Source organism: Vicia villosa, linkage group LG2, assembly GCF_029867415.1.
Source record: "Vicia villosa cultivar HV-30 ecotype Madison, WI linkage group LG2, Vvil1.0, whole genome shotgun sequence".
In the NCBI taxonomy this organism is placed as follows: domain Eukaryota; kingdom Viridiplantae; phylum Streptophyta; class Magnoliopsida; order Fabales; family Fabaceae; genus Vicia; species Vicia villosa.
Window position 1 is genome coordinate 7,246,017 of NC_081181.1, and position 26,266 is coordinate 7,272,282.

General features: G+C 34.4%; 2 protein-coding genes across 2 annotated transcripts; one reads left to right on the forward strand and one right to left on the reverse strand.

The window, feature by feature from the left end:
- Nucleotides 1–622: 622 nt before the first annotated feature.
- LOC131645807 (leucine aminopeptidase-like) lies at nt 623–3,072 on the forward strand. Its single transcript, XM_058916014.1, has 4 exons — nt 623–1,712; nt 1,873–2,106; nt 2,265–2,591; nt 2,670–3,072. Exons 1-4 carry the CDS (start codon nt 750–752, stop codon nt 2,964–2,966), a joined length of 1,821 nt encoding a protein of 606 aa, XP_058771997.1. The 5' UTR covers nt 623–749; the 3' UTR covers nt 2,967–3,072.
- Nucleotides 3,073–5,929: 2,857 nt separating this feature from the next.
- On the reverse strand, nt 5,930–7,917 carry LOC131645809 (casein kinase 1-like protein HD16). Its single transcript, XM_058916015.1, has 6 exons — nt 7,760–7,917; nt 7,554–7,675; nt 7,228–7,402; nt 7,048–7,138; nt 6,579–6,925; nt 5,930–6,494 (listed from the first exon to the last, which is right to left on the reverse strand). Exons 1-6 carry the CDS (start codon nt 7,874–7,876, stop codon nt 6,435–6,437), a joined length of 912 nt encoding a protein of 303 aa, XP_058771998.1. The 5' UTR covers nt 7,877–7,917; the 3' UTR covers nt 5,930–6,434.
- Between the last annotated feature and the right edge of the window lie 18,349 nt (nt 7,918–26,266).

The following is a 26,266-nucleotide window of genomic DNA, read 5'->3' on the forward strand; positions in this document are numbered from 1 at the left end:
ATTCCCTATTTAAAGAAGTGACATCTATCTCGGAGTAATCACAACACGAGAGGCTAAATCCCCTACATTTACAGATAGAGTGAACATATAGTTAATTGCGTGATCGCATCCCATTATTAAAAGAAAAACATTGAAGGAAGACTCATTTGAAGACTAATCGTCTCAAGAGGAGGATGACTCCCAACACTATATAGAGTTTAGAGTTGCTTGTTCAGAGTCTAAAATTTCACTGGTCCAGAGTCCAAAACTTGCTAGTTTAGAGTATACATTTCAAAATTTGCCCACTTAACAAACCATTAGAATACAAAATTGTTCTCTATACAATATATACTTTGTTATTATAAAAACTCAAGAAATAGTTGCAGAAATAAACTTGTTCCAAAAACTCCGACTCAGATTCTAACATAGTGTTCAGAATCTGATAAGTCATTATAAAGAGTAAAAAAAAAAAAGTTAACACAATTCAACCTCGCTTCTTATATTTTTCTCACATTCAATAAAGTGGCTTATGAGACCAGAACTAAATTAGAAGTTGTGTGATTGAGAGATTTATGTTTTGAGAGCTTTATGTCTTTCAACATATTTAATAGTATTATCTAAATACAGTACTAGAATATAAACCATCATTTGTCCCTTGCTCTTCCATTAAGAAAAGAATCAAACCATCCTTATCTTCAACCTAAACCATCTTTATTAACAATAAACAACACACTTCACCTCTTCATCTTCTTCTCCACCGTTCTCCAACAATGGCTCCAATCGATCCTCACTCTTACACAGACTCAACTCACTCACCAACCACACACATTTCCCTATCTCTCTACCTCGACTTCCCATCTTCAACCATTCACTCTTCCGCACTCTTCACTCTCCAAAACCCTCACTCCGGTCCTTTCTTCCTCGACACTCGCTCTCTCTCCATCAACTCCGTCACCGACTCCCAATCCAATCCAATCCCGTTCTCTCTCTCTCCAACCGTTGATCCAATCAAAGGCTCCAAACTCACCCTCACTCTTACTAACCACACCTCCTTTTTCATCCATTACTCCACCTCACCTTCTTCCTCCGCTCTCCAATGGCTTCTCCCACCTCAAACCTTCAACAAGAAGCATCCCTTTGTTTACACTCAGTGCCAAGCCATTCACGCTCGCTCGGTTTTCCCTTGCCAGGATACACCGGCGATTAGGGTTTGCTATTCGGCAAAAATGAACATTCCGATAGAATTAACCGCTGTGATGGCCGCGAAACACGTCGCGCGACGATCTCTACTCGATTCCGATGATTGTTTTGGGAATTCATCGAAAGGGAGAGTGGTGGAAGAGTTTGAGATGGAACTTCCGGTTCCGCCGTACCTATTTGCATTTGCTGTTGGTGAGATTGATAACAGGGAGGTTGGGCCTAGGACTAGGGTTTACGCTGAATCGGTACCGGAATTGTTGGATTCGGCTGGGAGAGAGTTTGAGGGGACGGAGGAGATGATTAGGGAAGGGGAGAGATTGTTTGGAGGGTATGAATGGGGGAGATTTGATTTGCTGGTTTTGCCGCCGAGTTTTCCTTATGGAGGTATGGAGAATCCAAGGATGGTGTTTTTGACACCTACTGTTATTAAAGGTGATGCTACTGGTGCACAGGTTGTGGCTCACGAACTTGCTCATAGTTGGACTGGGAATTTGATCACCAATAAGACCAATGAACATTTTTGGCTCAATGAGGTATCACTATGAGAATATTATGCTTTTCATCATTGGATTGATATTAGAATATGTTTGGATTGATATATTTTAGTTTATCTACCGATATAAACACATGTGAGACATCATTGGAAAGTTATAATTGTGACCATTAAGTCATTATTGTTGATTGTGGTTTTAGGGTTTCACTACGTATGCAGAGCGGAGGATTGTGGAGGCTGTTCAAGGAGAGAAAAGGGCCACATTGAATATTGGTATTGGTTGGAGGGGTTTAAATGAGGATGTAGAGAGGTTCAAGGACAATTTGGAGTTGACTAAGCTGAAAAATAATCAGGAAGGAATTGATCCCGATGATGCGTATTCTCAGGTTCCATATGAGAAGGGTTTCCAGTTCTTGTTGCGCATTGAACGTGAGGTATTTGAAGTTGTTTACTTGTTTCTATATGTTTAAAGCTCACTTTATATCATATTCCTGGTTATTTTATCTGTTTTAAGGTTATCTGTCATTTGCTAAAAGCTGAAACGGTTAAATTATGCTCGTATTTTAGTGATTTTTCTTGTGGAATTTTACAGGTTGGGAGACCTGCATTTGACGAGTTCCTGAAGAAATATATTGCCACTTTCAAGTTCAAATCGATTGATACTGAAACATTCCTTGACTTCCTTAAAGCAAACATCCCTGGCATAGAGAATCAGATTGACCTTGTACTCTGGACAGAAGGTACTGGCATCCCATCAGATGCATATGAGCCTGACTCAAGTGTTTATAAAACTATTGTTGCTCTGGCAAATGAGTCGGTAAATGGGAGGATGCCAACGGAGGATGAAATAGCTGAGTGGCAAGGTCAGGAGTGGGAGCTCTACTTGGATAACTTGCCGAAATCCATTGAAGTTTCTCAGGTATATACTGCTATACACTCATGAAGAAGTTTATGCTTTGCAGATTTGTATTTAAGTGGTGTTATACATTTTGTGCAGATCTTAGCCTTGGATTCGCGCTACAAGCTATCTGAATCAAAAGATTATGAAGTCAAAGTGTCGTTTCTCCAAAGGGCTATTTCATGTGGATGCAAAGCTTACTATAGCGAAGTGGAGAAAACCTTAAAAGAAGTTGGAAGGATGAAGTACCTTCGACCACTTTACACTGCACTTGTGAAAGACAGTGGCAGTGAAGAAGACAAAGTGTTTGCCAAAAGACTTTTTTCGGAGGCTCGTGAGTGTTACCATCCTATTGCTCAAGGTGTTGTTGAGTCCATTTTTGCCAAGTACACTTAGAAGGATATTGCTCTGAATATTTTATATATTTGAACATCTAGAAGTGAATCTGTGTCTTGAGCTTTTCAGTCTGCCTTTTAACATCAATAAGATATGGTTTACCATTCATATTTTTTGAATAAATCATCAATTTAGTCTCTAAATTATATAAAAATGACAATAACTCTTCAGTTTTTAGGGATAAAAATCAATTGAAGTAATGATTAAAATTTCTTACACTTTGTTTGGATTGGGTAACAAAGCAGAAGTTAACAAAACAAAATATGATATGGAATTGTAGTTTTTTTTATTTTATTGGATTGCATTTGGAGGTTTGGATTGAGTAAAAAACAAGGAATTTCTTATTTCACCTAAAATTGAAAAGAACCTTATGAAAACTTAATTTGTCCTTGTGTTCCCGAAAAAGAACCTAAAATAAAGACATATATTCATGACATCAAGTCCTACTTCTTTATTATTATTAATCTAAAGGTTAAGATATATTCACTTAAAAACTAACACATGAGTATTTTAAGAGAATATATCTTAACCTTGGGATTAATAATGATAAAGGGGTAGGATTTGGTGTACTTGTACTATAAGTTGTCCGAAGGTAGTGGATGGAATACGGTGCAGATGACTGGTAAAATACCTTTTTTTTGTTTTAAATTTCACATCTGAGAGTCCCTAACAAATTCACACTTATTTATATCAAAGTTTGAGAAGAGATAAATTTTTAACATTAATATGTATTCTCACCCTCAATTATACCCAACCTCCCTCTCCTCCCTCAATTATACTCTCCCTCCCTCTCCTCTCAATTACTCAATTTTTACTAACCTTATAATTCCAAGTTCTAACATACAATAGTCAGCAAAAACGAAAAAAGTTCTAAGATACAATTGAGCTCCCCTAAAATTATTCAATACTTCAAAGTAGGACAAATAATCCAAACTACATTGCCAAACACTAATAAAACTACTCAATACTTCAAAGTAGGACAAATAATCTAAACTACATTGCCAAACACTAATAAAACTACTCAATACTTCTAAGTAGGACAAATGATCTAAACTACATTGCCAAACACTAAAAATTATTGTAGCCTAACTTCGATAACTCGATAAATTCCCTCCATGGTGCCAAACACACTCAAACCTCCTATTAATTCCCTAGTCAATTAAAAAAAAATTTGAGTGTAGAAAGAATTAGTTCACACAGGCATAAACTAAAAAGTTCAAAGTTTATAAATGGTTTTAAGATTATAAGAATTTACAAACTGTTTAAACTAAAAAAAAGTTATAACCATTTTAGTTCACACAGGCATAAACTAAAAAGTTCAAAGTTTATAAATGGTTTTAAGGTTATAACTAGTTTATAAATTAACATTTTATCTTTTATAACCATATTTTATAAAATTTTATTTTACATTAATTAAAATAATAATTAATTTTATATTGATTTATTTTATCTCAAATTTTAAAAAGAATTAATTTTGTAGTACTCCAAATTTTATTTTGCGTAAATAAAAATCCTATTTATTTTTGTATAATTTACTATCATTTTTTTTACAAGTTTGGACTATCATTAATATGCCCATTAAAGACTATTTTTTTAAGCGCATTGTATATGGAGCACATTCCCTAAAAAAAAAGGATTTTCTTAATAAAGTAAATTTCCGAAAAGACTAAAATTATATTCGGAGATTCATCTTCAAACGCATCATAAAAGGGATTTTTAAAAATTGGTTCGAAAATGCATATTCGAAAACTCTTATTTTCGTTAAAAAAATGGTGAATTCAGAGTTTAATATCCGAAACATGTTCTGGTGGCAAGATAAGAATTCTTGGCTCCAACTCTTCAATAAATAGGGTCTCCAAACCATTTATTCAACATCACACACCACAAACAATGAGCCAAACATATCATCAGATTGCTTTTGTTTACTTCAATGGTGAGATGTTGTCACTTCAATTTAGGTTCTTCGAAGACACACCTCTCGCCGAGCTGATTACCATATTGAGTTCTCTCCTGCAATAATCAGAAAATCGAAAGGTGGTCAAGCTCGAGTATCATTCACCCTCACTTGACACTGAAGGAAAGATAAAGTTCACCCAATTTGCACAGAAGTCGGACGACGATTTAAAGGTTATGTGGAGTACTTTTCATCGATACTCTACTTAGGATCTGATTAAAGTGGATGCAAAGCTTCAAAGACCTGGAGAAGATGTTATCAAAACGTTCTTAGCTACCCGTTTATAACAATATGTAATGTTAAATTGTTGTACCTTAAATCTATGTTAAGTTGCTTTGCTTTTAAGGTTTTTGATTCTTTTTTATAGTCAATATTTATTTCGAATATGTGTGTCCGAAAACTACTATTTGATGGCTGCATTTATGCATCTCCAAACTTATTCATTAAAAAACTGAAATGTGGTGAGTTCGTATGCGCATATCCAAATTAAATAGATATTACGCGAATTTCGCATGTATTAAGAAACTCTCTCATTTAAAATTTCAACCGTAATTAAAACCGGATGAGACATAAGACCAGTATAAATAGGGGTTTAAGGTTTAAAGATCTAACTAGAGTCTGACCGAGATCGAACCGGTAATAACCAAAATATATAGTTTTATTTATTTTTAACATGATATATAACAAAATAACTAACAATAATATAAAGCAACAGATAAATAACTAAGGTCACTAATTTTTTTTTATTCTCTAAATATAAACAATTATAGTTATTGATTGATTTAACTCTAAATTATTGCCACACAAAACCCATTGATGGTGAATTTGTGTTCATAATATTAACAATCTCTTGAAATCCCATATGTTGAAATTATTTTATTTTGTTCGCACTCATTTTTTAATACTCTATTCTAAATTGCAGTAATATGAAAGTTCTAAATGAGAAAGAAAAAAAAAACTATTCCAAATTGCCCTGATATTTTGAAAGTTCTAAATGAAAAAAAACGTGAATGAGAAAAAGTTGTTTCCTTAAAACATTGGATTAATGGTGTTGTTGCTACGTCGAATTTGCCAATACTCTGATCTGCTTGTAACATTTTGTTTGTGACTTTTGTTTGTTCAAAATTAATAATTGAATTCAGTAATAATAAACAGAGAAAAAAGTGCTTTTGTGCAAAGATAGTGCAAATATTTAGTCCCATATCGTCTCATTAAAAGGGCAGAAAACATAGTAAAAATAAACTATACAACAGTCTGCTGGTACAATTAGTCTTTTGAAAGTGATGTTATATGATAGGGCAGAAGAACCTAGAAGTAATCAAGCCCGTCTCAATTTTTTGGAGGCCAAGTGTAGATTACTCGCTGTTCAATCATTGACAAAACAAAAATAGGCTCTATTTAACTAGGATTTAACTGTGACAAACATTTTACGAGGCTCTAGTGTAACAAGTTTTTGGTCCTGCGCAGTAGTCTTCCTTGCATGCCCTCAAAGACGGCCCTGGAAGTAATATCAATCAGCATACTCTCGGTCCATTGCACAAATGAGAAAGATAAAAGCTTTTTGGCCATTTTCCCTGAAAACAACAAGAACCTAGAATGAGAGGAACAATCTTGATATTACCTAATAAGAAATTAAACAGTCATTCAATTTGCCCTACCTCAACATGAGCCCTCGGAAACTTAGGCGTAACTAGAGTTTCCTGAGTTTCATAACCGAGCAACTTGCTCGGGATACTTAGTATAACCGCCGATTGAGCCAATGAAGCCGCAGTTGCTGTAATCATATAGCCCTTATCCAAAAGTTTTTGGATTGCTTCACTCGGATAGAGGAAATCAAGTTCCACCACCTGATCAGTGAATCCAGCATTGCGAGACATGACTATACACCAGCGGATTCCAGCAGTACCCATCGAGGTTACATGAAAACCTTGTTTCCACTTCTTGTTTACCCATTCCTTGGGGAAAGATCGGCTTAGTTTGTAAGATTGTTGAGTATACCTCGTACCTGCAACGAGCTAACAAATTTGAATCATTACACATAAAAAGGCTTTCAGAAACTCCTATTAAAAATCAAAAAGACCACGGATAGTAACAAATTCAATTCACCATTGCAAAAAGTAATCAAACCTTTCGACATAACCACGACAGAGGTTTTATTCTCGGACCCGGCAAAAGAAGTAATGAAGAAGTTTTTACTCCATTGTTCCATGATCCATTCCTGCAAAGAAACAAAGCCACACAAGATTAATCACATTAAGTTATACTTATAAAAAAAGCAATAACCAATAAGTACAAATCAAATTCCACCTTGGGTAAAAATGATGGTGATAGCTTGCAAACTTGATCACTATAATCAGTTTCATCATCCATGATAACTGCCCATAGATTGGAACAAGATGATACACAGCTGATACAAAACTTATCTGAAATTCCTTTCTCAACATGTTGTAATAATCTTCCATCACTCAAATTGTAATAATATCTGCAATTCAAAAATCACAAATATATCAAAAAAATCATAATTAAAGTCTTTTAGGTTTTAAAAAACAGTCTGCGACCACGAAAACAGACACCACAAAACGTGACACTGACACTGACACCTGTACCGGCCGAAATTGTGAAAAGTTTTTTACCTTTGTATCATTGGTTTTCTAGCATTATAAACTGAAAACCATTGGGAAGGAGGAGGAATCTTGTGTATGGGAATCATGTTGACATTTGAATCAGCTTTAACTCTACCGCGCTTTTGTCCAACCTATGAATCAAATTTAATCAAATTTAGGTTTCAGATTATGATGAATTCATTGGGAAACTAGAAAATTGAGTGAGTACTGAGTACCTTTTTGGAATCATCAATGACAAATTCATCAAACAATGATATTAGGTTGGAACAGGAAGGTTGTAGATCGACCATAGTCTTTTCACGTTTTCTTGATGACTCTTTTGATTCCGACATTGGAACTGAGAGTTACAAAATCACGAAAGTGTCGAAAATTAGTTGTGTGTTTTTTTTTATTAGCACTAGTGTTTCAAATATATATACACAGTATTTTGATTGAATAACTATGTCAATATGTGTATTAATAACAAAATATACGCTTTAATTAAAAAAATTTGAGTCAATATATTTACTATTTTATTTTATTTTGACTGAGTAAAATAAATTTAGGTACATTATGAAAAAAAATATTAATATTGCATTCAAATGATAAATGATTTATAATTTAAAATATTTTTTTTGGTATAAACGGAGTATCCTCTACAACCAACTGTAAAGACTAATTCTTTGAGCCGTGAAAGATTATATAAACGGTAAAAAAAAAAATTAAAAAAATCTTACACTTTTACGTGCTTAAGACGATTTTGAACTCAAAATCTCTATGGTAAATTATTTTTTTGTAAAATATCTAGGGCAAAGTGAGTATTTTGTAAGTCATAAATAGTGATTTTCTTTATCAAGTAATTAATCAAAATCGACATTTGATGTTATTTTACCTTATCTTCTAAATAGTAGTTTCTTAATCAAAATTACGTTAATTTTTTTTACTTATGATGGTATTATTTGTTTAACTAGGAAGAAAGCTCGTGTTGCATGAATTTGATTATAATATATGTTTCAAATATTTTAAATTGTCAACCTAAAATAGGATTTGGTTTGAGGAAGAATATATATATATATATATATATATATATATATATATATATATATATATATATATATATATATATATATATATATATATATATATATATATATATATATATATATATATATATATATATATATATATATATATATATATATATATATATATATATATATATATATATATATATATATATATATATATATATATATATATATATATATATATATATATATATATATATATATATGGAGCATATCAAGTGAGAGCATTTTTAAATGAGAGATGAGAGGAAGAAATATCAATCATTGGATTCATCAAGAGAGATAAATTAATAGTCTCATTAATGTATTACCATTCTCTCTCTTGATGAATTCAATGCTTGATATATCTTCCTCTCATCTCTTATTTAAAAATGCTCTCACTTGATATGCTCTATGTAACACCCTTCTAATACCCCGCATAAATAATAAATAATAATCAAAGTAAACATGAAAAAGGGCATTACAACTTCCAAATAATTAAACAATAATACTCATGTCATGCCATAAACGAGAACGTCAACCAAATTTATTCAGATCATCATGTTTAACACAGCGGAATTATCTTTAACATCTGAATAACAAACAGCCAAGTCACAGACTTAAGACGTTAACATAAAATCCATCCAAAATAAAAGTTTAACAAGTAACGCTAAACGACGCCCCCAGTGTTACACGACCAGAGCATGACACGGACCCAACTGACTCTAACGAACTACTTGACGAGCTAATCCTCACCAAGTACGAGAGCTACTCCTCAATCTGAAAAATAACAACAGTAAGGGTGAGTCTCATTCACATTTAACTAATGTTATAAGATATAGATAATAAAATATCATTTCACATGCCATTCACCCAATCACAGTTATGATCAGATTCAAACCATACAATCAGCAAGCAAACAACCAAATTAACACATATTATAACATTGGACAATCTTGTAATTGCAAAGCATCTCAAGCATAGTTTGTTTTGATGAAGACAATATGGACATCAAGCTTTCATAAAGGATGTGCAAAAAGAATCTCAAGTCTTAAGCAAAGAACACACAATTTCAAAGTCTTGAAGAAATAATAAAGATTCAAGAATCAAGCAATAAATGGCAAAGGTATAAACAATACTCACTTTGACATATAATTGTTCACAAAATATACTCTCATGCATATCATAATCATGAACAAGTCTCATATATCAAAGAGTTCTTTCAAAACCTTTTTCAAAGATAAATTTCAAAGTAAAGTCTCATTCTATTTTTTCACCTCTCTGTGTTTTACTATGGGGAACCGGGTTGTCCCTAGGCAGGAACCGGTTCCTCAGTTCAAAATTTGAATATTTCTGCTGTAACGTTCAGCAGGAACCGGGTTGTCCTATACAGGAACCGGTTCCTACTGAACCAGTGTGTTTTTCCATTGCATTTTACACTCAAACGAAATTGTCTTTATACCTTTTAAACATTGCATTGCTTCATGGAAAAATAACCTTTTGAAGAGGTGTTTTACTCACTATATATTACACATCTTTCATATTCAAAAATCACCTTCTTCATTAACAATTCATAAACCATATTCTTCATCTTTCAATATTCTCAAGTGTTCATAAATTCTCATTTTCAAGTGAAACTTTCCATACACATTTTCATTGAGAAATCTATTCAAAGTTTCATGCATACATTGTGAACATTTATATTCATTGTTAGAATTGTTTATTTGAAGAAGAAGATCAATCCAAGATTGATAGTGCTATACAAATTTCATCTAAATCTCTTGTATAAATTCAAAAGTATTATCTCCTTACTATCCAGGATTGTTGGAAGTAAGTGTTGTGTTTGAAGAGGATTGTTCTTCACTCACATTAGTATTGATTTGATCTTAAAGGTGTTAAGAACCTTTGATCACCCTATAGGTTAGATAGTTGATATAGGATTGTACAATATTTCTAACTATAGTGAAATCTCTTTCGTGTTTGAAAGGGGACTGGAGTACTCTCGGGATTGTGAGGGGAACCAGTATATATCGTTGCGTCCTTTACTTTTCCGCACTTTATAGCTTTTATCACCATTACCAAAGAAAAGAAAAGAACCTTACAAAAACCTTCAAACACTTAACCAAAAAGTATTAGAAATATTCTCATAAAACCGATTAAATTTTTGAAAACCTAATTCACCCCCCCTCTTAGGTGCACTCTTATACTTACATTTGGCATCAGAGCAAGTTATAGGTAACTTGTTCCTAAAGATCCAGAATGGCTTCCGCAAATCAAAGACCGGTTTTCAAAGATGGTGGTTCTAACAACAAGCCTCCATTGTTTTGTGGTGAATATTTTGACTTTTGGAAAATCCAAATGAAGGCTCATCTAGAAGCACAAGGAGAAGAAGTTTGGGAGGCTGTCCTACAAGGTCCTCATGTTCCTACAACGGTCGTTAATGGTGTTGGATCGGAGAAACCTAAAGCGTCATGGGATGATAATGATATAAAAAGGGTTCTTGCTGACAAAAAGGCGATCAGTCTTCTTCATGGTGCTCTTAGTATGGATGAATTCTTCCGAATATCAACATGTACAACATCAAAGGAAATTTGGGATACTCTTGTAGAAACTCATGAAGGTACCGCTGAAGTTAAAAGATCAAGGTTAAATACTTTAAGCCAAGAGTACGAACTGTTTAGAATGAAGCCTGGAGAAACTATTCTCGATTTGCAAAAACGATTCGTACATTTGACAAACCACTTGAAGGCACTTGGTAAGACTCTTACTACCGAAGAACTTAATCTTAAAGTGCTCAGATCCTTGACAAGGGAGTGGCAACCAAAAGTGACGGCGATATCCGAAAAGAAGAATTTATCAAAACTTACTTCCGCAACATTATTTGGAAAACTTCAAGAATATGAGACAGAACTTGGAAGATTGGAAAAGCATGAGAACTTAGAGAAGAAATCCAAAGGCATTGCATTAAAAGTAGATTCAATAGAAAGCAAAATGAAAGATGCATCGGATGAAGATGAAAACTTCTTGCTTCTTGTAAAAAGGTTAGGCAAATTTTTTGGTAATAAAAATAATATTGATAATACTAACTATGTCAAAAGAAAGAAATTCTCAAAGCATAAAGATAAAGAAGCATCCACTTCATCACAAGAAGTTACATGCTATGAATGTGGGAAACAAGGACACATAAAGCCGGAATGTCCAAAGCTTTCGAAGAAGAATATATTCAAAGGCAAAAGGGAGTTCAAAAATAAAAAGGCCTACATAGCATGGGAAGATAATGAAGTAAGTTCCTCATCGGACTCCGATAGTGACGAAAGTGCAAACCTAGCACTAATGGCATCACACCACTCCGACGATGAAGAAGGCGAGGTTAGTTATGATGATTCTCTTTTTGATAATGGTGCACAAGGTGCAATAGAAGAATTATTAAAAGAATGCAAAATTCTCTATAAAACTATCTCATCTCAAAAGAAAGTAATATCATCGTTAGAAGAGAAGGTTAAGATAATTGAAGTAGAACATAAAGATGACAAAGAAAAAATGATTAGTGTTCAAGAAGATAATGTTGCATGCAAGAACTGTGAATCACTTTCCTTCCAAATTGTCCAATTAAAACGTGTTTTAGAAAGATATGAAAAAGGGCAAATTGGATTGGAAAATGTTCTTAGCACACAAAGATACTCCAATGATAAGAGCGGACTTGGTTTCTCTAAATTTGATAAACCAACATCCAATAAGACTATCTTTGTCAAGGCTAGTAACCAACCAATTCAAGAGAAAGTGATCAAGCCTAAAGTAATGCAACATTATCCTAAAAGGAAGAACCTTGTTAAGAAGAAATCTTATCCTCCTAGATATAGAAGTAATTTTGAACCTACTTGTTTTTATTGTGGTATTATTGGTCACACACCCAATGCTTGTTATGTAAGGAACTTTAGTGTTCCTAGTGGACATTATGTATGGGTGAAGAAAGGAACTAACTATGATGGACCCAAAGCCATTTGGGTACCTAACAAAACTTAATTTGTTTTGTAGGTTTGCTTGAAGACCACTTCAAACCTATGGTATCTAGATAGTGGTTGTTCAAAGCATATGACGGGTGACCTAAACCAATTTTCAGATCTAAGGTTAAAGGCCAAGGGTTTTGTCACTTATGGAGACAACAATAAGGGAAGAATTCTTGGCAAAGGCAAAGTTGGTGCACCACCTTTCACATCCATTGAAGATGTTCTTTATGTTGAAGGACTAAAGCATAATCTTCTAAGCATTAGCCAACTTTGTGACAAAGGCTTCAAGATCAAATTCACTAAGGAAGAATGCTTGATCATCGATGAAGTCACCAATGAGGTAAAACTCAAAGGTACAAGAATTAATAACATTTTTATGATTTCTTTAAATGATTTATCTTTGAAAGTAAAATGTCTTTTGGTAAACAATAATGAATCATGGTTATGGCATAAAAGAGCAGCCCATATTCATATGGATCATTTAAATAAATTAACCAAACATGATCTTGTTATCGGCTTACCTAAGATAAAGTTTGTCAAAGATAAATTATGTGATGCATGTCAAAAGGGAAAGCAAACCAAATCATCTTTCAAACCAAAGAATGTGGTGACTACAACAAGACCACTTCAATTGTTGCATATGGATCTATTTGGTCCATCAAGGACAAGAAGCTTCGGAGGTAATGTATACGCTTTAGTTATTGTTGATGACTATTCTAGATATTCTTGGACTTTGTTTCTTGTGCAGAAAAGTGATGCTTTTAAAGCCTTTAAGAAGTATGCAAAACAAATCCAAAATGAAAAATCATTAAAGATTGTATCCATAAGAAGTGATCATGGTGGAGAGTTTCAAAATGCATCGTTTGAAGAATTTTGTGAAGAACATGGTATCTCTCATAATTTTTCAGCACCAAGAACTCCACAACAAAATGGAGTAGTTGAAAGGAAAAATAGGTTTCTAGTGGAACTTGCAAGAACAATGCTTAGTGATGCAAATCTTCCTAAATATTTTTGGGCGGATGCGGTTAGTACGGCATGTTATGTTGGAAATCGAGTAATCATTAGACCTATCTTAAAGAAAACTCCATATGAACTCTTCAAAGGAAGAAAGCCAAACATTGCTCACTTTCACATTTTTGGATGCAAGTGCTTTGTTCTCAACAATGACAAAGACAGTCTTGGTAAGTTTGATGAGAAATCCGACGAAGGTATATTTCTTGGTTATTCTCTTTCTAGTAAAGCATATAGAATTTATAATAAAAGAACTTTAACTATTGAAGAATCCATGCATGTATCTTTTGATGAGACTAACACTTCCAAAGAGGAAGAAGTTGTTTGTGATGATGATGATCCTTTAGATTTACCCCCGGAAGAACCTTCAAATGATACAATTGTGAAGGCACCGGAAGAACTTTCAAATGATATAATTGAGAAGGCACCGGAAGTACAACAAGAAAGTGTTCAACAAGAAAGTGTACAACAAGAATCAAACACCAATGATCTACCAAAAGAATGGAGAACTCATAGAGATCATCCTATTGATAAAGTTATTGGTGATATTAGTCAAGGAGTTGCAACAAGATTAAATCTCAAAGATGCTTGCTTACACATGGCTTTTGTTTCTCAAATTGAACCTTCAAAAGTTGCTGAAGCCTTAGGAGACGATCAATGGATAAATGCAATGCAAGAAGAATTAAATCAATTCGAAAGAAATCAAGTTTGGGAACTTGTTCCTAGACCAAGTAACAAACACATCATAGGTACTCGATGGGTGTTTAAGAACAAACTTGATGAGAATGGTATAATTGTTCGAAACAAAGCAAGATTGGTGGCCCAAGGTTACAATCAAGAAGAAGGAATCGACTTTGAAGAAACATTTGCTCCGGTTGCAAGGTTAGAAGCTATTCGTCTTTTACTTGCTTATGCATGTTCATTAAATTTTCAGCTTTATCAAATGGACGTCAAAAGCGCATTCTTGAATGGCTACATCAATGAAGAAGTCTATGTCAAACAACCCCCGGGATTTGAAGACTTCAAGAATCCTTCACATGTCTTTAAGTTGAGAAAGGCTCTTTATGGATTAAAGCAAGCACCTAGAGCATGGTATGATAGACTTAGCAATTTTTTGTGTGAAAAGGGTTTTGAAAAGGGTAAGGTTGATAAAACTTTGTTCATTAAGAAAATCAAGAGTAACACTTTATTGGTTCAAGTCTATGTTGATGATATCATTTTTGGATCGACTAACAAAGAAATGTGTGAGGAATTCTCATTGATGATGCAAGGAGAATTCGAGATGTCTATGATGGGAAAGATGAATTACTTTCTTGGACTACAAATTAAGCAACTCAAAGATGGAATCTTTATCAATCAATCCAAATATTGTAAAGAACTATTAAAGAAGTTTGATATGGACAATTGTAAAGCAATGAATACTCCAATGGGCTCCGGTACATATGTTGATCAAGATGAATCCGGTACTCCAATTGATATTACCAAGTATCGAGGTATGATTGGTTCTTTATTGTATTTGACGGCAAGCCGTCCTGACATAATGTTTAGTGTTTGTCTTTGTGCTCGCTTCCAAGCAAATCCAAAGGAATCACATCTTATGGCAGTTAAAAGGATCATGAAGTATCTCAAAGGAACAACCAACGTTGGCTTATGGTATCCTAAAGGTAGTGTTTGCAATTTAATTGGTTATTCTGACGCGGATTATGCAGGATGTAAAACTGATCGTAAAAGCACAAGTGGTACTTGTCACATTCTTGGAAATGCATTAGTATCATGGGCTTGTAAAAAGCAAGCATGTGTTGCTCTTAGTACGGCCGAAGCGGAATACATAGCAGCGGGTAGTTGTTGTGCACAAATTCTTTGGCTTAAGCAACAACTTCGTGACTACGGACTTGATCTCGGATGCATTCCTCTTCGATGCGACAATACAAGTGCTATAAATATTACAAAGAATCCGGTCATGCATTCAAGAACCAAACACATAGACATTCGACATCATTTTCTTCGCGATCATGTGCTTAAAGGAGATGTTGAAGTCACTTTTGTAGATACTCATAATCAACTTGCGGATATCTTCACCAAGCCTCTCCCAAAAGAATCTTTTTACAAATTTCGACGAGAGCTTGGAATTTTAGACGAAGGTGATGTTTAAAATCTGTTCATACATCAAAGGTACATGTTTCTAACATTTTATGTGATAAAAAATGCTTTATAAATGTTCATTTATTATGACTTGGTAATTTTATATGGTATATGTGCTTTAAATTTCATAAAATTAAAGTTTTTGGAAATTTTTTAGTCCAGGAACCGGTTCCCATGTAGGGACGAACCGGTTCCCCATACTAATTTCCAGAGGCATGTTTTCTTTGTGTCTCAGGAACCGGTTCCCATGTAGGGACGAACCGGTTCCCACGTACTTTTTCCAGCTTTTTGCTTATCTTTTAAGCTGTTACGAAATTGATTGTGTGGCTAATATTGTTTTGAATATTTTTTCTTTTATATCTTATTTTTATTTAATACACATTATATCACTTCACACCACACATTTACTCTCATTCAACATTCATCTTCATCTTCTTCAACCTTCCACCTCCATTGTCAACCCAATTCAAAGCTCCACTATCTCACCATAACTATCAAAATTAAATACCCACTACCTCAAAACACTATATAATCCTCCACTCTTTCACACAATTCACTCAAATCCTTCTCCACTTACCAAATCCTAAAACCTCAACTTAAACCCTAACTTTCAACTCCTTTCAACAATGGCACCCAAAGTTTCAAGAAGTGCAAAGGGAAAGAACAAAATGGGAGAGACAAGTGAAGATCCTCAAGAGATTCAACCAACGGTCAAGAGTCGGAGACTCACATTCAACATCCGGAGTCGAAAACTCCTTGCGGCAAAATACGGTAAACTACCCGATTTCCCTAATCACAGCTTCAATTTTCCGGGTAGACTAGCTAATGCAGGGGTCGCTAATTTTGTGCTTGACCATGGTGATTATTATCCGGATTTGGTTTGAGAGTTTTACCACAATCTTAGGATAGTAACCGATGAATTTGATGATTTCACATTATTGTCAAAAGTTTCAAATAAGGATATATGCTTAGATGTTGAGGAATTTGGAAGAGTGTTAGGAATTCCATCTCAAGGCTTAGTGCTCCTTCAAGGTAACATACCGGAGGATTGGCAACCGTATAGTAAGATTGATGTTTTTGTGGATATGTGCCGACCAACTCAACGCGAGTCAGTTCGCCAACAGCTTGCTATCAAGTTTAACATGTTCGGTTCAAGCTTATCGGTGAGTGATAGGATGCTCCATCTTATCATTGCTTATGTTTTATTTCCAAAGAATTCTAACCATTCCAGGGTCAATGAGTTCGAGTTGATGGTGTTGCTTGCTCTAAGGCGTGGTATTGAAGTCAATTGGGCGCTTTCAATTATGCGCCACATGCAGCTTATGGCTTCCCTTAAAGGAGGCTTACCTTATGCAAGGGCCATCTCTCATATTGTTCGGAATGCTGGTGTTCTCCTCCAAAGGGAACCAAAGAAAAATATGGATGAACAAGAGTGTGCTATCACCACTGCTACCGCTCTTAAAAACACAGGAATAGTTACGGATCGTGAAGGTAGATTCGTTTACAAAGTTGATTTTGAGCCAGCCGTGCCACAAGATCCTCAACGTCCCGAAGGTGGATACACAATGGATATGATGTTTGCCAAGCTTTGTTCTATTCAAACATCCATTGATAACAACAAGAGGGAGAATAACTATGAGCATAACCTTATGAGAAGACAAATGCGGGAAATTCAACGGACTCAAAGGCGTATCTTAGCTCATTATGAGGGAGAGGAAGGAAGTGATGAAGAAGAAGAAGAACAAGAGGATGATGATGAAGAACACATGGATGAAAGTGACTAAATTATGTGCTTTAAATTCTATGTCATGTTTTCTTTTTATTATTAAGTTTTTATTTATGTTCTAGACAATGTTCCATTCATGTTTGTGATGTTTAGGACTATTTCTGTTTTATGTTGTAACCGTAAAAAACTACGTTTCGTATCATTTGTAGTATTTCATTTGTGTGTTAACTTTTTGGTATTTTACATTGTGTTATATTTCATATATTTTTTTCTCTTTTTCCCCATCCTTTTTGATAATAACAAAGGGGGAGAAGGATATGCATGTATTGTTGTTGTTTTGTTTCAAAGAAAATGCAGGCCATTGTTAAAATTATCAAATGAAACTCATCACCATAAATCAAGGAATCATGGATTTAGGGGGAGTCTCTAACATAGGGGGAGCCTTTCACCATAAATCAAGGATTTAGGGGGAGTCTCTAACATAGGGGGAGCCTTGCATTGATTCAAACACTTTTTCAAAAGCACAAAACAACTCTCTTCAAAAACATTTTCAAGTCTTGGTTGTCATCATCAAAAAGGGGGAAAATGTAATTGCAAAGCATCTCAAGCATAGTTTGTTTTGATGAAGACAATATGGACATCAAGCTTTCATAAAGGATGTGCAAAAAGAATCTCAAGTCTTAAGCAAAGAACACACAATTTCAAAGTCTTGAAGAAATAATAAAGATTCAAGAATCAAGCAATAAATGGCAAAGGTATAAACAATACTCACTTTGACATATAATTGTTCACAAAATATACTCTCATGCATATCATAATCATGAACAAGTCTCATATATCAAAGAGTTCTTTCAAAACCTTTTTCAAAGATAAATTTCAAAGTAAAGGTTTTAGGAACCGGGTTGTCCCTACAGGGGAACCGGTTCCCAGCATTCTATTTTTTCACCTCTCTGTGTTTTACTATGGGGAACCGGGTTGTCCCTAGGCAGGAACCGGTTCCTCAGTTCAAAATTTGAATATTTCTGCTGTAACGTTCAGCAGGAACCGGGTTGTCCTATACAGGAACCGGTTCCTACTGAACCAGTGTGTTTTTCCATTGCATTTTACACTCAAACGAAATTGTCTTTATACCTTTTAAACATTGCATTGCTTCATGGAAAAATAACCTTTTGAAGAGGTGTTTTACACACTATATATTACACATCTTTCATATTCAAAAATCACCTTCTTCATTAACAATTCATAAACCATATTCTTCATCTTTCAATATTCTCAAGTGTTCATAAATTCTCATTTTCAAGTGAAACTTTCCATACACATTTTCATTGAGAAATCTATTCAAAGTTTCATGCATACATTGTGAACATTTATATTCATTGTTAGAATTGTTTATTTGAAGAAGAAGATCAATCCAAGATTGATAGTGCTATACAAATTTCATCTAAATCTCTTGTATAAATTCAAAAGTATTATCTCCTTACTATCCAGGATTGTTGGAAGTAAGTGTTGTGTTTGAAGAGGATTGTTCTTCACTCACATTAGTATTGATTTGATCTTAAAGGTGTTAAGAACCTTTGATCACCCTATAGGTTAGATAGTTGATATAGGATTGTACAATATTTCTAACTATAGTGAAATCTCTTTCGTGTTTGAAAGGGGACTGGAGTACTCTCGGATTGTGAGGGGAACCAGTATATATCGTTGCGTCCTTTACTTTTCCGCACTTTATAGCTTTTATCACCATTACCAAAGAAAAGAAAAGAACCTTACAAAAACCTTCAAACACTTAACCAAAAAGTATTAGAAATATTCTCATAAAACCGATTAAATTTTTGAAAACCTAATTCACCCCCCCTCTTAGGTGCACTCTTATACTTACAAATCTTCCATTCATGTTATAATAGCAAAACAACCTAATGCAATGCAACTACATGCATGTGGTACCAAAATCTGGGATAACCCAACTCACCGACCCACCATCGTCAAGGATACGGTAACACCCACTCACTAATTCCACACAATGGGAATTAGCTACCACTGATCCACCATCGTCAAGGACCAGCCACCAAATGATTATGAATGCATGCATCAACCATAACATGCTCATCACCCACATACATCGATCAATGTCATAATCATCAATAAAACACATATTTCATACCAACAATACATGTATAATAAACACCAGTTATAACCACGTCATCATACAGGTAAGACATTCATTAGTGAACCTATAAGCATATCCCACCACAACAAATAAGATCGAGTGTTTTAAAAATAATTCAAGCCACAACTCAAAATACCATTTGAGTATATAAATTATTTGATTAGCTTCACTGTACTCGAAACGGCACCAAAATCCGGCTTACGGTTTAAAAGTTACACATTTTTAAACTTTCAAAACGACCTGTCGCAACAACTAACAGCACGCGGCGCCACACACATTCGCGGCGCGGAACGAATCGGAACAACGCCTTCGCGGCGCAACCAAGGTTTCGCGGCGCGGAACGAGAAGAAACTACACCTTCGTGGCGCGGCCATACTCTCGCGGCGCGTACTGAGTACAACAAAAACTTCCTGGCCTTCTGCCAAGCAGTTCGCGGCGCCAACTCTTGGACGCGGCGCGAACTGGCGATTTCCAGCGCTCCGAATAGCAGAAAACAGCCTGCGATTTCGTCCCTCTTTCTCCGAATCACTACCAAACCAAACTCACTCCAACCAGATTTCGCATACAGTGAAATAACACATATTATAACACATTTATAATACATTCAACCATCCAATTATCACCACACACGATCAATACAATTCATTATAAATCAATTCCCCCAAAAACCTAACATTTCTACAACCTAAGCATAACCCAATTGATCCGAATAACACGATCAAATTCTATCATACTACCTATAATCCCATAATAGAAGATAAACGGAAGAGTCCCCCCTTACCTGAAGGTTGATTCTTCGCTCTTCTTCGCGTCGCACTTCTTCGCTCTTCTCCTCTTTTCACGTTCAGACTTCTTTTCCCAAAACGCTGTAATTCTCTCTATTCCACAACTCCTTCTATTTTATGAAAATAAGCTTATCATTAGTAATGGGCTTCACCACTGACACCCCCCCTTCTACTACACGCGACCCTGGCCCATTAGCCTCATTATTTCCATTATTCTCAGTTAACTCAAATAATTCTAATATTTAATCCAAAAATTAATTAAATTAAATAAAGAATTTTATGGGGTGTTACTCTCTCTCTCTCTCTCTCTCTCTATATATATATATATATATATATATATATATATATATATATATATATATATATATATATATATATATATATATATATATATATATATATATATATGTGATTTTTTCTTTACCCACCTCCGTATGGGGGTCACCCCAGCGAAATTCCCAACTTACCCCTGCTTCGGAGATTCATCTTCGAAGTTATTTTTTTTAAAGATTTTTTTAGATTTCGGAAATGCATCAAAATTCAGTTATTTTTTACAATCAGGTAAAAAAAACCATTACAGGACAAAAATTGTAATCAACCTGATTTGAAATTTCAAAGTGCCTTTTCTTTCTCCCCCACCACTCTCAGACGGTTACCTTCTAAGAAATGTGGTAACACTTTCCTACTTAAAAGCCTGCTCCCTCACCCATTTTTCTTCCAATCACATCCAAAATCATTTTTTATCTTTACTCTTTTCCTCTACTCACACATTTTCTCTCTCTTGTAACCGCTTTCATCACAATGTCTCGCCGCGGTCGAGGAAACCATCCCGAAAATTGCCGGAGTCAACCATCTCCTGCACATTCTCAACAATCATCCACCTCCTCCGGACATCCACCTCCTTCGGACATCCACCTCCTACTCCTACATACGTTGCAGCTCCGGTTGTTCGTCCACCTGTTGCAGCGACGTTTGTTGCATCTGTTGCAGCGCCGGTTGCTTCCTTGAGTTCGGCTCTGATTTCCATCGAGAGCCTGACTGCCGAAGTTAAACAGAAGGCTACTCTAGAGTCGGCTCCGCCGTCTCAGAAGGCGGTTAGGTTCCCTAACCGACCTGGTTACGGTCAATTGGGAAGGAAAATTCAAGTTCGTGCTAATTATTTTCAGTTGCGAGTGGCTGATGAGGATCTACACCACTATGATGTAAGTATAGTTTGCTCATAAGTTTTTTGTTGTTTATTATGTTGGTAAGTTACAATGTGGTATGGATTTCTAGAGGATCAGGACTTTCTAGCCTGTTGCAGCGTCTCCTCCATCGTCTTCATCCGATTAAATAAAGCGAATCGTTCTTGTTTGTTATTTTTCTTCTGTCCAGACCTTATTTCGGAAGTGCATTTCTGAATTCCTCCAAGGGGGGTGAATTCGGAGATGAACTTCCGAATTCACCAATTTTCTGAAAATTAACCTTATTTCGGAGATGCATCTCCGAAATCAATATTTTTCATTAAAATATTCACCTTATCGGAGATTCATTTCCGAAAACACCTTTTTTCCCAATAAAAGTACGTTTTCGGAAATGAACTTCCGAAACAAGGGGTATTTTTGTAAATTCGCCAGAGGTGACCAAGAAGGTTAGGAGGTTGGTTAAGAAATTATATATATATATATATATATATATATATATTCATTCTCATATCCAATGATATGAAATCTAAATTAATAATAATAATAATAATAATAATAATAATAATAAATTTGAATAATAATATATTGATAGATGAATTTAAATTGTAAAAATATAAAATAAATGAAATAATAATTTTTAAAATTGGACTAATATTGAAGTTAAATTTAGAAGAAAATTTGTTGAAATATATCTTAAAACCTTAAATGATGAAGAAAAAGAAAACACATTTATGGTAATGTTAACTTTTAGTCAAAAGTCAACATTCAATCAACGATCAATGTTTAATTTAGTTAATGATCAATGAGTTTACTAGTTAATGGTTGACTCAGTCAATGATCAAAGGTTGAATGGTCGATGGTTCGTTGGCCCATGAGTGACTTGGCAGTTCGTGGATATCGGGTTTGGTTTTTCTGATTTAGAGGAAGATTTAACTTAGCACCCCCACAATTATACCTGACACCCCCCCCCCATATTTTCATAATCTCGAAAATGTCCTTGATAAAATGGGATTAGTTTTTTCGAACAAAATTTTCGATACAATATTGAAAAAAATTAGTAGGTATAAAATTTCTGGTAGTTCATTTGAAATTTTCGATATGTATAAATTTTTCAGTTGTTCATTTGAAATTTCTGGTATGTGAAAAATTCTCGGTATTTCATTTGAAATTTTTAGTAGGTTTTAATTTTTTCGGAAATTTCAAAATCTACCATTATGTACGAAAAATTTAGTTGTATGATGAAATTTCTGGTAGTGTATTGATTCAAAAAATTTAACGATTAGGAATTTGGCAACATCTTTGTAGGATTGTGATTGCACCGGCAAATTTGTGTGGTCTAGAATGAATCCAAAGTTGTATAAACAAGGGCATATGTTATAGAGAAAGACATCTTAAAAGATGTTACTTCCTCAATTTCTGATTAAGGCGGAAGTGTATTTCAACAGAAACAATCCTCCTGTTGAATTCAAGCTTCCAGATGGCACCACATCTCTCGCCAATTTGACAGACAAGTTGAATGAATTGTTGTTGGATACCGATAACATAAGGGTGAGAGAAATTGAGTTTCGGGAAGATTGGATTGATATAAATGGAAGTGTGAAATATAACCCGATTGAGTTGAAGAACGATGAAGATGTGAAGGCCATCTGGAAATCATTTCATCGTAGGATGGCTAAGGGTCTGATCGAATTGGAAGTGTAGATTACATGATTTGTCGAGGACTTAATCAAGATGTTGAAACATTCAAAATCATCTGGTAGTACCTAGGATTTCATGTTTAGTTTTTTTGTAATTTATGTTTGTTGTATTGTTTTATGTTATGTTCATATTCAAATTGAAACATGTAATCGCCAAAATATCATGCTATAAAAAATGTCGTGATAAGTAGTCGGAGTCACAAAATATGCATATAATACGTCTACATAAACCCCTCACGGGCTATGTCTGCTAGCCTGGATAATCTTGTAAAACCTCACCATCCGGGTTTACCAAACCCATTCGTTTATCTGCAATCAACCGGAGGCGACAATCCTGGTCATCTGTGGCAGGTAGAGGTGATGGCGGAGGCACATCGTCAGCCTGTACATCAGCATCAAAAACCCCAGCACCAGAAGGCCTTGATGCAATGGAAGACCCTACAATTGGTGGTATGAGGTGATGGTGTGATATAGTGAGATACCACTCCAAGAAACCATCCTCGTGCTACAAAGGGTGCTTTATTGTAATTGTGCTATCCCTGGTAGCACAGGCAGAGCTGATGATTTTTTCTCACAAGTTTTTGGTGTATTTGTTGAAGCAGAAATCATAAGTATTTACCTAATTCAAGTTGTGGAAGGAAGAAGTGACGAATCAAAAAGGTTTAAAATCAAGTATTTAAGTCAGATAATGGGACAAAGTACACTGATTCGAATTTCAAGATTTTTGTAAAGAACATGGTACTCAAAGATGTTTTTTAATTCGTAAAACACCACAAATGAATGTTATGACGGTTAGAATGAATAGTTATTTAATTGAAAAGGAAAGATATCTCTTGTTGAATTTTGGACTATCAAAAGGTTTCTAGACAGAAGTAGTTAACATGGTGTGATATCTTGTCAACAGATCACCATGTGCTTCATTGGAAGGGAAGGTTGCAAAGGAGGTATGGACAGGTAACCCTGTTGATCTTGACAACTTAAGGATTTCGGGTGCCTAGCTTATGTGCAAATATCCAGTGAAGATCATTTCAAACTTGATCCAAATTTGAAGAAATGTGTCTTCTTGATTACGCATAAGGTGTAAAGGGGTTTAAGTTATGGGATGTGATCAAAAAAGAATATGGTCATCATCAAAGTTGTTGTTTTTTATGAGCATTTAAAGTTGAATAAGTTAATTTCAACATATGTGTCAGTGTATGGAGGAGAAACTTCTAGCAAATAGGTTATTCGAGTGGAAGTTGATCAATCACTCATGAACAATTTGCTGGTAGCTCTTGAGCTGGACCACAAGAGGGAGCACGAGGGGATGCTGAAATTGGCTAGGACCAAATGTTTCAAGTGGAGTACAGGATTATATTCTTGTATGTGACAGAGAGCAATGTTCAACCAAGCCACCAAAAATATATGTGTATATAAACTTGGCAGCTTGTACAGTTCTTACTAATTATGGAGATCCTTCCACTTTTCGAGAAGTTGTAGCTAGCCAGAAGAAAAATAACTAGGCTTGTGCAATGGTGGAGGAGATGGATTCCTTGAAGAAAAATTAGACATGGAAGCTTGTCCAACTTCCTAAGGGAAAAGGGGTTATCAGTTGTAAGTTGGTGTTCAAGAGAAAACCAACAGATTCAAAGGCACGTCTTGTACCTAAGAGGTTCTCAAAACATAAGGGAGTTGACTATGATGAGATTTTCTCTTTGATCATAAACATACTTCTATCAGGGTCATGTTAGGCGTGGTAGCTAGCCAAGACATGCATTTAGAGCATATGGACGTGAAGACAACATTTTTTTCACTATACTCTACATGAAAAAATTTACATGGAGCAGCCATAGGTGTTAATGACATTGGCCGTGGCAAGCTAGTTTGCAAATTAAAAAGAATTTTGTGTGATTTAAAATAGTCTCTAAGGCAATGATGATACAAGCACTTTGATTCATACATATTTCAAATTGACTACGCAATAAATGAATTGTATTTATGTTAGGAGCCTGGATGATGACTCATTTATGTTTCTATTACTTTACATAATGTTGATAAAAATAAATATATTAATACAAACTTACAAAGCAATTTTAATATATGTAAAAAATTTAAGAAACATCAAAATATTTTAAATTTGTATATAAATTATATAAATTTAACAAAATACATAAAATTTAAATTCAATTAAATTAATCAAAATTAATGATAAAAATAATTTTATTATTTACTATTATATCATAAAAATATAACAAAAATTTTAATTTTCTTCGGCTCAATTAATCTCATTGATTCTTCGATTACGTTTCACTAACTTGAGAATTATCAACACTATTTCAAAATTTATTGTATACTTTAGATGTAGATTGAAAAAACATTAAACATTGAATGATAATATATATTGAAGGGTAAAAATAGATTTTTGTTAAAATAATAAGGGTATAAATAAAAGAAAAAATCACAAGCTGAAAGCTACAAACTCAAAAGCTACTTCAAATAGCTTTTCAAAAAAAACACAAAAACTAATAAAATAACTAAAAGCTAAAAACAATTACCAAACAGAATTTTTTATTTATATGAGCTGAAAAGTTAAAAACTCTTTTTATGACCTTACCAACCAGACTCATAGTCGCATAGGTAGACCTCAGCAGCCAAACTGCATTAATAAAGACCAATAGTGTTTAAGTGATTAAAGTGGTAAATTTTTTTAAAATGCGTGCATTCAATGTATTTAAAATGCATTAGAAATTGAAATCAAGACCCTTCTTTCTAACCTTGTATACTTATAATTGTTTTATTGTTCACAGAATCCCGGTTCATCGTCTAGAGAAAATCTTACCACCAAGCCCCACAAAAACTTCTTCCCACTATCATATCATATGTAGGAGGTAAGCGAATATTACCAAACCCTGAATTCTACACTTCGAGTCTGATTTGTTTTTCAAAAAGTTAGTAACTTAACAATTTTGGAGAACCAA